Source organism: Anopheles coustani, chromosome 3, assembly GCF_943734705.1.
Source record: "Anopheles coustani chromosome 3, idAnoCousDA_361_x.2, whole genome shotgun sequence".
NCBI lineage: Eukaryota > Metazoa > Arthropoda > Insecta > Diptera > Culicidae > Anopheles > Anopheles coustani.
The window spans coordinates 78,174,313-78,186,433 of record NC_071288.1 but is presented as its reverse complement, the minus strand read 5'-3'; the positions used below and the strand labels follow the sequence as shown (position 1 = coordinate 78,186,433).

The 12,121-nt window shown below is 46.7% G+C and overlaps 1 protein-coding gene across 1 annotated transcript in view; it reads left to right on the top strand.

Moving 5' to 3' along the window:
• LOC131261054 (protein commissureless 2 homolog) overlaps nt 1-5,917 on the top strand; it is a 59,360-nt gene extending 53,443 nt beyond the window's left edge. The window contains exon 2 of the mRNA XM_058262950.1: nt 4,192-5,917. Coding sequence (XP_058118933.1) covers nt 4,192-4,799 — 608 coding nt within the window. The 3' untranslated portion in view covers nt 4,800-5,917. The remainder of the gene's footprint in view (nt 1-4,191) is intronic.
• Nucleotides 5,918-12,121: the final 6,204 nt, after the last annotated feature.

The window sequence follows — 12,121 nt, the reverse complement described above, 5'->3', positions numbered from 1 at the left end:
CAATATATTGGTTGGTTTATTTGATTGTTAGTTGATGGTTTAAATTGTATTTGAAATTAATCCTGTACACACATTTTTTTAAAATATCTTAGTTTTAATGGCGTTCTCTCTGAATAACTAAAGTAACTCAGTTTCGATAAGTTTCAGATATTCTGGGCCTTATATTATTTTCTGATCGATATGAAAATTGTATTCCTCGAATGTAGCTATTTTGGATGCAAAGTAAACAAATTATTGCCGTCACGACGGTAGGAAATTTTACAACGTTCAATAATGCAAATACGATAGAAAAAAGGTCTAACAAAAAGTGTACAAGAAAGTCACTTGGTATTGAACTACTCGTTCAACAATTAATCATCTTTAAAAACCTGACATCGTGAACAAATCCGATAAGAATTGAAAAGGAATTGTATGAAGCATTAAAATATTATTACGGGTAGAATCAGTTGATGGGCCGGACATTGCCGACCCCTGCTTTAGTTCATTTTGCTTTCGGTGTTGTTTGTGGACTGCTGAGCTTGTCAACCTGCTCCGCTCGGTATCGGGAAGGTGTTTCTTTTGCGTTTGCCCTCCGGGGACTCGCTTTGATTTGATAATCCTGTCACCTTCCCGGCCGGAATCCGGGGAAAAGTGAAGGTTTCTTTCTCGGGAGGTGTTTGTCCCGCAAACACTTGCTCCGATTCTTCCGCAAAACGACCGGGAAAGAGGTAGAGGGTTTACTATCTAATGGGTTTTCTATTCAGCCTTTTTCATTTTACATTCTTTGCTGCTTTCCTCTCCGTTTCCCAGGGGATGTCCCTTTTTTTGAGGAACCTTTTCTTCGGCTGTTTTGTTTTCCTCCGAGGGTTGATCTATTGAAATCATATTCTTCGGAGCAACGCCGTTATCTTGCATTCGATGGAACCTAAAGGAGGCTGGAATTGGAAACATGTGTTGACAGGAATGAGTAAAGCGGTTTGGAAAGGTTCTTACGAAGAGTGCTCGACATTTGAGCTGCCAAAAGGTTTCTTCCCAATTGCGTGTGTCTGTCTTTTCCAGTGCAGGGTTTTTCCCCGCAGCTTGTGTCAAGTGTTCTCACACAGGTACACACGAACCTGCTCGTTTTCGAATCCTTTTGAAACCGACAGATCCTTCACTGCACCGCTAATCGTTATCCCTTTTCATCGGCTCGGTTTTGATCGCATAATCACGTCCCGGAGTATGTCGACGTGTGTTTTACGAGAGGATAGAACGTGCGTAATGATCGGTTCCACATGTTGTCCAACTTTACCGTGGTTAAAGCGAAGCCTACCGACTCTCCGGGAGACCGTGGACCCCTGGAGCGTCTTGTGTTTTCTTGTGTAAGCCCGCCTCGTTCCGTTCCGCTTCGCGCTACGTATCCTTCGAGGCTTGTTTTCTGGACAAAAAAGGATCAAATCACAACATAACCACCATCTTTCGGGGAAGAGATCGTAAAACCGGCCTCCTCTGGCGGTGGTGTGCTGTAACCAGGGCCGGCCGGTTTTTGGGTTCGGGCCAAACTGTCACGTCATCAAACTTTCAATTTATGGCACGACCCTTCGAACCCCGGGCGTTCGGAGGTCGGTGCAAATCGGCGGAACGCTAGATGATGACCGTGGGTTTCACCGGGCCTACTGGCAACCCCGGCGTGGTTAGGTCGGGTCAGGTTCCGTCCCGTTCAGCGAATAACGAATGGGCCCTTGGCTCGCAATGAATAAACAGTCCGGCAGCAAACAAAGAGCCCGTTCGTCCTGTTGCTGGCAACCATCGATATCTTCCGAGAAGTCAGGCCCTGGACAGCCCTTCGTTCTGCCCGGGAGCGAAAAACTATCCGCGAGGCCGACTTTTCCGAAGTCCGCGCTCGCGATCGATGAGGGTTTCGACTGAATGAATGACGCGCAGGGGATCCTCTGCACGAGTTGGAATACATTGGTTTTTGTCCATTTCAAAATTTGTGTCCGCTCATTTCCACCCCGCCCAGCCCCGGGCCTGCCAACCGTTGTTGAATATTAATGGATCGCTTTATATGCACGCTGGGTTTGATGGGTTTCGAATGGGCCCGGGGACGGGTTGTTGCAACCCAAAACCCGATCGAAACGATATCTTGATCGATCGAGGGTCGGGTCGGGATTTTTCCCATTTCCCGCTGCCGGGTGAAAAATGGTGAGATCCCGGGTAAAGTAAGCGGAAACAAATATCGTGTAATTTGGAAATAATCTGTGCATGAAAGGATCTTAATGATGAGCCTGAGCGAGGGAAACGTGTGGTGGTGCGAGGCGATGATCAATTCGATTTGATGGAATGGACAGAATCGGAGGAAATACGGGAAAATCTATCCCTCGGAATGTGGCTGACGTTGATTAAAATGTCTATTCCGTGCGCGCCCTTTCTTGTTTTGTACTTTTTTTTTTTACATGCGAAGGGATTTTATTTAATCAAAAAAAGTAGTCTAGAAATGGGCCTACTGCCTGCTTTTTTACTCGTTTCCAAGGAAATATTCGAGGGTGATCGAAACGTGTGTTTTTTTTATATTTGTTTTGTTGTTGAAGCATCAAAATCGATTTCCATTTCGGTATCGATCGGACCACGAACCGACGAACGGACGGGAAAAGTTAGGTTAGGGAAGAAGCTCCAACGGCTCGTCCTTCCCTGTGGCGCGAATATCGAAAATCGCCCTCCCATTGGGGGGGTGCGAAATCGTCCTCGGGCACGAAAAACAACCCCCTCGGAGCCGCCGGGTCGCTTATTAATATCGTTCCATTTATCCACACAAACGGTTGGCGGTTTTGTGCTTAGATTCGCTCCGGGGATGGGAACACAATAGGGCCGACCCCGCGTGCTCCGTTTTGCGGCCGGACATTAGATGTGCGCTACATTGGGCAGCGCTCCGGTTTGGAAAAACCAAAAACACTCCAGACTACTCCAGACATTGCCGTCGGGAAATGGAGAAGGCCGAGTCAGGAAGATCCTTTTGTTCGGTTCGGTCTGGGGTTTTTCCTTTTCTTTTGCTTTCAAAAATTGCATTCGCGTCCCCCAAACCCCCCAAACCCCTGCACCCACGAGGGATGATGGAGTTGCTCCCTTTGTGTGCGGCCCGTCACATGTTTTTTTTTTCCGGCCGTCTTCTTTAGTTGGGAATGAAAAATGACCGAACTTGCTGCTCCACGACGCCGCTCGATTGCGCCCGGTAGCGCCGGGGCCAATTGCCTAAATGTCCGAGGCCGTATATAGGGTATAACGGAGCCAACTTCTCTGCATCCGATAACATAAAACTCCCTCCGGGGTCACGGTGCTGTACAGTGTGCCCGGCATCATTTCATTTCGCCCGCCGAAGGGCCATCGAATGATTGATGCTTTCTTTGGAACACGAAATCGATCCGGCAGCTGAAAAGGTCGAAGGTTGGGAAGGGAGCAAAAGGGAAGTTTCCCGTCGGACCCGCATCTTATAAGAAGAAAACCGGCCTCATTGCATCTTTCGCGCTGGGGTGGAACACGGTACGGTGAGGTTTTTCTTTTTGTTGAGGGTAACGTAAAAGACGCCGGACACTTACCAAGATATTATTGCCGAGAGAGTCCGAAAGCGAAATGGATGCAACACTTGTCGCCAACCGCCGGGTTGGGTCGGAGTTCTTCCGAGAAAATTGATGCCTGGACGACACAGATGTGTGTGTGTGCGGCGGTGCACATTACATCGGATTAAAACCCGGCGGAAGCGCCAAGTGCTGACCGAAGCGAACGCAATCGGAAACCTCCGACGGTGGCTCCGTCTGGACGGGAAAAACTTGCCGCATGTGTGTGGGAAGCATGAAAAGAAACTATCATCATCCGAGTGGAAATTGCCACACTTTCAGCTACTCGAAGGTTGCCGAAGGGGAGGCATGTGGATCGATTTGCAAAGGTGTGGGGTGTGTGTGTGTTTTAACTCTGGAACGTACTCGAATCGAATCTAATCAAATTCACTTGGACCGGGGGGAAGGTGCACAAGGCAGGGACGTTGGAATAAATGTATACTGATAGGGGATGATAATATTTATAGTATTTTGACACACAGCACACCCTTCCTCGGGCGTATTTGTTGACCATACTTCCCATGATTGCCACTTGAAAGAGGGGAATGAACGGACCTGAACATGCAGTCTTACGTCTTGAAACTAATCGGTTGTGTTTTTTCCCCTTTTCCTCACCCTACAGTGCTGACGGCCCGCTCACAGACGCTCTCCTCGATGGACATCGAAACGCCACCACCGTACGACGTGGAGTCACTGCCCAGCTACACGATCGTGTCGGGCCTGCCGAGCTACCAGGACGCGATCGAGCAGCTGAAGCAGAAGCGGCTGAAGTACTACGAGCCCGTCCGGGTGCATCGGCCGAGCGTGATGAAGCTGTTCGAGTCGCAGGACCTGCTGGCGAACGGTCCGGCGGTCGTTTCCGCCTCACCGAACCCCGCGCACAAGCTCGAGGAGATCCGGTACACCTTTGCCCGCCCACTGTCCGTGAACGAGATGCCCATCGCGGTCGAAGGTACGAGCCAGCTTGACACCACCACGGGGGAGACCGTCGTGCCACCGCCAGCGACATCGGTGCCATCGTCGACTACAACCCCGCCACCACCGCCACCGTACAAGAGTCAGATTTCAACGATTTCCACCACATCGAGCACGGCCGGCAGCACGGTGGTTCACGCGCCATGCTGTGGCGTCGCCGGTTCCGAGCTGTCCGGAGCGATCCGCGGGCCGCAGAAGAAGATCGGCGTGTGTCACTACACGGTGGAGAACGAGCGGGCGGCGGGGCGCAGTTGAAGACCGACCGCGCTCCAGTTCGCCATCGTCGTCGACCCGTGGCTGGAGGACGGCCGGGTACGACGCCATCGCCCGGTACAATAACTGAACAACGTGAATGCTACCGAACAAAGCTCGACGATTACAAATCACTGACTGTGTTATTAACGATTAATTTATTAGGATAGCGTACTATTTAGCTCGTTCCACGTCGCGTCGTGGGGTAGCGAAGGCACATTGAAGTGGGGGACAGGATTTAGATCACATAATATTCACACGCACCTGAGACTGGAGGCGCCAACGGGCGAGCTGCCGGATCGGGGTTAGTTCGACCGTCACCGTGCTAGGGACGTTTAACCGAGTGAGTTTTTCCCAAGGATAGCCCGGCATGTGTGGCAGGAGAGTCCTTTCCCGCAAAAGACAGCCAAACGCTTCACAACCCGAGCAATGGACGAGCACGAACGGAAATAGATACAAAGCGACTATAAAGTTAAGACACGCGTGCGTGTGTGCACATTAGCTGTTTAAGGGTTCTAGTCGGGTTTACGTGCGATTTTACCTTTTCCGTTTCTCCCACGCCCTTGCTCCAGCCGACGTGTCCCACTAGGCCGATCCCATGAGGGTTTTGTGTGTGTGCACTTGGAAGGACGTACAGTGCTTCGTACAGTGTGTTTTTGGTGTTGCTGCAAGTGACTTCTCTTCTGCCTCACCGCAAGACAAGTGGACGAAGCCGTACGGACAGTTTCACTTGTTCAACATAACACTCTCCTGTTGTGGGTGTTTCTGGGAACGGACTGGCCCAGGGGACGGGGAGATAGAAAGATAGATTGTTTATAGAGCGATTTACTTATACCAGACTACCAGCAGATAGATGATCGCGCGAGGAATGTTAAATTACTTGAGAGATTAGGTTTTAAAGCGAGAGAAATTAACGAACGATGAAAATTCCGGATAAACTTTAGCCCATTATTAGACCATTATACATACGAGTTCGAACATATATTTACAAGAACAAAACGTGAAGATTGTTTCTTATTCCAAGTTCGCACTGGTTTTGTCTCGCTCTCGTAGATGCGTTCGTAGGCATGAGCAGAACGAAAAAAAAAAATTGTGTAACGAAATCCGGTGATCGATGGTAGGACATAGTAACGAAAAGATTTAAAAGACTCCCTATGGCATTTTCCTTTTTAGACTGTGTAGAGCGAGTGCGCAAAGATAGTTTTAGCTATCCGTACATCCCCGGGTGCGTTTGGAGCGGACGAAAAACCATTGACTGGAAGAGCGAAGACTTTTAAACTTTGTGGGGATTTCTCCTGCACCGGGAGTTAGGTAGGATTGATAGAAAGCCGGCGGAGGGATGTAGGGAGGGAAGGTGGGACGCGCCCCGCGTAGTGTGTTAACGCCCCTGGTCCAATAGGCTCCATCCTCCGAGGCGAGAATCGAAGCTCAATAAATTATTTGCGGAGTGAAAATTGGAAAAATAATATTTCAAAGAAATTTTAATTAAAACATTGTTGTTTGCGTGTTTTTGTTTTATGAAAGATTCCGTGAAAGAAAAGTCGGTTGGATAAATTAAAGGGAATTTCAGTTCGGGGAATGGATGCAAAAATCAGTGGCGGGTTTACACTCATTGTGGCCCAAAGCGGTAAAATAAACGGGGCTCCTACGTCATACCGTAAATAATTATTAAAATTTTCGTCTTGTTTATATGTTTTTCAACACAATCAACGTTAGTTTTTATTTTTAATCTAAAATCAATAAGTTTTGTGGCGGACTTCTTGAAGTGGAAAAATAATGCAATTTTATTTCGTCCATTAGATTCCGCATAAAGTATTCGTTTGAACACGTATAACGTTTTAGAAGGAATAACTAGTTTTATTTAGAATTGTATGCAGCTCTTTCAAATATTTGGCAACATCCAACAGGATATGTCGAAATCGCATTGCTCGATATCAGTTAGATGAAACTGTTTATGTTTTTCAATGCATTATTTTAGTCCTAAACTTGATATATTTCAAAATGTTGTTGCTTTGATGCAAATACATGCTTGTTTCCAATTGATTAATCATAAGACATTTTTTTGCTGTTGTTCTTCTATTACAACTCTGAGTTACCGGACCATCCTTTCTTTGTTTCGTTTTGGTTCTTAGCATTAATTTTTGTTGGGTACAGTAAAATTACCCATTATTGAAAGACTGATCCCGTTCCAATTTATTAACTATCGACCACCAAAGAAGATTGATTATTTCAATAGAATATTTGTCCAAGTATAAATCTCGAGCAGGGCCGAGGCCTTCGGTCCGCGCACCGTTAAATCCGCCACTGGTAAAAATGTTAACTTTTTAAAGCAGAATATGGTATTTAAGTAAGAGAAGATCATACACCGTATGATGCGCCCGGAAAATGATTCTAAAACTCGAACCAACCACCGACACCGAAGTTTGCAAGTTAAACATTCTCCCCCGTGATCCATGTTGGACCAGTTATCGTGCCAGCTTCTCGCGTCATCATCGCGTTGTTCTTTCTTTTCCTTACCACTAAAACAAACCGTCCGATCATATCTCAAACGCAGTGGTGAAAAGTGTCGAAGCGATAAAAAAACACCCATTAACTCGTTGTTGCCGAACGAGCGTTGCGAGAGGAAAACGTTAGACGGGCAGTTTCGCCTCCCGTTCCAGTTTCGGGTAATAGTTTAAGCAAACACTCAAACTTTCCCGGACGATCATCATCGTCAGTAAAAGGAGGAGGGGAAGGAGGGTAAAAGGAACTGAAAAAGGCGGTCTCCAGGGGGGGTGGGGGTAAACTAGGAAGGCAGATAAAATGAAGTACTTTTAGTGGTCCCTTGCGGTGCAATAAATTCAAACGCGTGTAAAAAGCTTTCGGAGAACACAGCACAGTCCACCCGCTCGATCCTCACGCCGGCTCCGTGTAGATGTATCCGTTTCACGAGCACCATTTAGCGGGTTGTTGAGAATGAAAAACGGCTCACTCAACGGCAGACGAAGGGGAGGGGGGCACACGCCTCCGAGGAGGGAACCGTTCGTTCGACAAGGACCCCCAGCCCTAAACGCGGTGCGGTGGGAAAATCATAGACCAACGGCAGCTTGAGTGTTTGGGTAGCTTTTTCTTTTTCCGCCTCTGCCGGGGACTGACCACAGGCTGGCCAGATTCATTGGTTATAATTTTCCTCTCAATTTTGGACCACCTTCCGTGCGGCCGCGAAACCCTTTCCCAGCAGTCCCGGTTTCCGATGGCCTCGAACGGGGGAATGTTTTTATAGCGCGCTACCAAAACCGGACGGATAGAGACCTCACCCTCCCGGAGGACCGTTAAATGTAATCTACCTTCCACGACCGAGCGACCATTCATGAAAACATGATGGCGAGCGATATTTACTTAGGACCCGCTCTCCAGAAGGGCCCTTCGAGAAGTACGTGCTCGAGCCGGAGAAATATTCTATTAGCATATTCAATGGGCAGAGGGGTTCGTGTGTGTGTATGTGTGTGTGTTTTTTTGTGTCTCTTTACTTCACTACTCCCTAACCTATCTTCCGGTCTTAAGGTCTTGGAGCGTGAAAGCGTTTTTCTGCGCACCGAGGGGAATCGATTTCGGATACGCTGGCATTGTCCCGGTGGGAACTCTGTGTGTTTTTCAGTAACTCTTCGACTGATTCGTGGGAACTCGTTACTTCCTTTTCCCACCGAAGCGCGGACTTTTTCCCGCAGGACCAAACTAAAGTTCCGGACAAACTGTGAAAGTGACAGTTGGTGGCAAATAATCTGCAACTTGAGCTTTTAAGTGAGCTCACTTGTGGAATATCGAAACCCGGGTGACGGTTCCGGGGTTGGCTTGGCGTATCAATTAGAGTCACGGGGGAAAACTTTCAGTTCGACACACACACACACCAGTACTAGAGGAAAGAAAACAATTTTCCAATCAACCCTGACAACCAACGTTTCTTGCATTCTTCCTTCACCTTCTGTTCATGCTCTCGTGTTCTTTTCGGAGGAAAAACTTAGCTAAAGTACCGATTTTAACCCCACCCCCATACGCACCCTGCAGTGGCGGTGTGGTGGGAAAAGTTTCGGCTTTTTTTCTCTCTCCCTCTTCTCCGGCCCGCCTTCGACGACACTTTTCCGATGAATCAGAACTCGCACCTTCTCCGCGGGAGGAAATTATTAGCCGCATTTTCGAAACTTTCACCATCGAGTAACTTCGTGGGCCCCGCGGGACACCGCGCGTTGATTAAATTCGTTCCCCTCTCCCCCGATCTCCTCTTCTCCCCGCGTCTTCAGTACCCTCCGGTTCGTTCATTTTCCGACCCAATCGAGTGTACCCGTTGGTGCGACGGGGTCCTGATGGGTGTTGTTTTTTGCGTTTGCAATTTGCGTTTCCTGCGGCACTGGCCATTTTTAATTTCGATCCCGCCTCGTTTGGCGGCCGCGGACTCGCGACTCGCGCGCCCCGATGGCTGCTGAAAGCCTAAAGTCAGACATTTTCCGGAAGCGCATCCGACGGACGATTATTACACGCCAGCGGGCTGGAAGGAAAAGTTTGTCCAGTGTTCCTCCAGGGGTGCGAGCTGGTTTGTGGAAAGCACCGTTTCCGGCTTCCAGCAAGTCCGGGCCGTTTTTTTCTCTTCTTTAACTTCTTGTCCTAGCAGAAGCAGAAGAGAACAGTTTCGTTGGGAAACCGTACGCTTTCGCCAGCTCAGAATGCGAACGACAGGTGTTTCGCTCACATTTCTTTAAATCATTTTCAATTGAACGAACTTCTGTTTATGATGGCATTGGTAATTATTTTGTTAAATGTCTTAAGTTGAGGGAATATGTATTTTTTCAAATTTAATTTAACATTTGGTTTCAGGTTTATTTCACACAACACTGTGTCACATCCTTGTTTTATTTCACTTTTCATTCCAAATAACAAATGTTTCACTTAAATTCTTTTAAAAAAATGTATTGATCGAATAAATCAATGGGTGATGGATTAAGCATATTTTGTTTTATTTATTTTGCTTTAAGAATTTAATCTCTTTCTTTTGATTGAATAGATATGTTCTGTGCTTAAGCTTCAATGCACAGTTTAATTAAAAACAAAAAAGTTTAATTTTCTCCTGTGAACGACAAACGTTTCGCTTAAATTTATTTGAAACCATTTTCAATCGCACGAACACTCTTGTTTAGATGGCGTTGGTAATTATTTTTGTTAAATGTCTTAAGTCTAGGAAATATATGTTTTCAAATTTAATTTGAAATGCCGCACCAAATATTGTTTTCAGTTTATTTACAGCCCTTACAGTTTATTCACATCCTTGTTTTATTTTAATTTTCATTGCAAATGACAAATGTTTCATTCAAACTCCTTAAAACTGATTTAATTGATATATTTTGTATTATTTTATTTTACTGTATAAATTTAGTCTCTTAAGTTCAATTAAATGGATTTTCCTTTAATTTATACTATTCCATGCCAAATCTATTTTGTTTAATTTTCCCCTACGACCCACAAACGTTTCGCTTACATTTTTTTGAAGCCATTCTCAATCGAAGTGTGTAAATAAATTGATAACTTTTTTTCTTGATTACTTCAAATTGTCTGTATTTAAGTAGGAAATATGTACTGTGGCGTAATTATGTTAAATAAGTTCTGTTTTATTTTTTTGTAGCAACTTGCATGCTCTTTTTGCTGCCCGAAATTGGAAACCAAAAACAACTTTCATTAATTCCTTCTATGGAACTGAAAAAAAACATTGTGTCTCGCTCGGTGCACTTAATTTAGGTAATTTATGTGCCCCAGTCCCAGCGGTGGCCAGCCAGACAGTAACGAGGGAAGGTGAAAAAGATTGCCGGAAAAGCGTTTGATTAAAATATGCTCAGTTCTGCATACGAGCGCTCCCTCCTCGGAAGCAGCAAACTAAACGGAAAACTAAACAACCTCGGCTAGCCGTTAGCCGTGGCAGGAGAGTAGTCATTTATCTTGGACGCCTTCCGGATGCTGGCGGCGTTGGCTGATTAATTAGGTGCGAAAGGAAAACCCCACGCACGCATCGGCCGGAACTCGAAACTTTTCCGGGCCGAATCTGTGCAACCCGAAAAAGTCAACCGTTCGGGAGGAGGGGAGGAAGAAAGGCCGGGTGATCAGTAGGGGATTGGGACCGCGGTGGGGGTTTTCAAGTTTTTCCTCATCAAATTTCCTCCCCCAAACAAATGCCCACTGGAAAGCCCCCTTTCCACGGAACGAATTGTACTTTTCCGTCAAGCGTCCGGGCGTGTTAACAACTCGCGTGATGAGCATCGATGTTCATGTTTATCGCACTCCCATCTGCTTCCCTTTTTTGTTCCGGGCTTGCCAAGGGGGAATCCCGTCGGGAAACCAAAATCCCGCTGGAGAAAATCGGAATGAAAGGGGACGCACTGAAAATTGGGTTCTTCGGTTCTTAAGAAACTGTTCCGGGTTTGGCGTGTGAGAACACAACTGAGGGCTCCTTGGAAGGAGGCAGTAGCATTCTTCCTGCCATTGCTTGGGGTGCAGTCTTTCCCCTTTTTTCTCCTTCCCCCCTTCAACGCCGGACCTCCGGGAAACGATTCCCCGGTGTGTTTACTTTACGATTAAATTTTATTTCTTTGATTATGAGACGAAATAGCGTAGTTTTATCTTACGTACCATCGTGGGAGCCCCAGAAGCGGTGGAAGTGAAAAGCGGGGGGGGCCCATTCCTAAATCGACGCCGAGTTTTCCCTCGGTCCGAGTCAACCCCCGCTTGGCGAAAGGCCTTTTTTCCGAATTGATGACGAGATTTGTGGACGATGGGGTGCCACAAAGATGGAAAAGTGATAGAGAGAGGAAGAGAGAGAGAGAAGGAGAAAAATAGAGTGAGGGAACTGCGTCAGTGGCAGCAAGCCACGCGCGGCATGTGTAGGTGTACGTCTATTTTCCGACGAACTTTTCTTCACGAAATGGAAAAGTTAAACTAAAATTAAAAAGCAAAACGAGGGCGTCAAATTAAAAATTCTCCATTATTCGCCAACCGCCGAGGCGGTTCCATGTGCACTGTGTTTTTTAGATTTGCCTTTTGCAACGGGTGGGAAAATGAGAATTTATTTCCCAGTGCCTCATACTTCTACGAATCGAGTCCAGCTCCTGTACTTTTACTGCTCGTCCTTTTGCTTGGTACGAAGAATTTCACCAAACAAATTTCATTCGGTGCCTGGAGATTAAACAATCGCACGAAATTGTGAGCCATTTTGTGGCCGGTCTCTGTCGAAGGTCGGGAAAATTCACCTGAAATGGTCAAACGTTGCGAAAGCGTTGGCTCAAGCAGAACGAATGACGAAACGATCA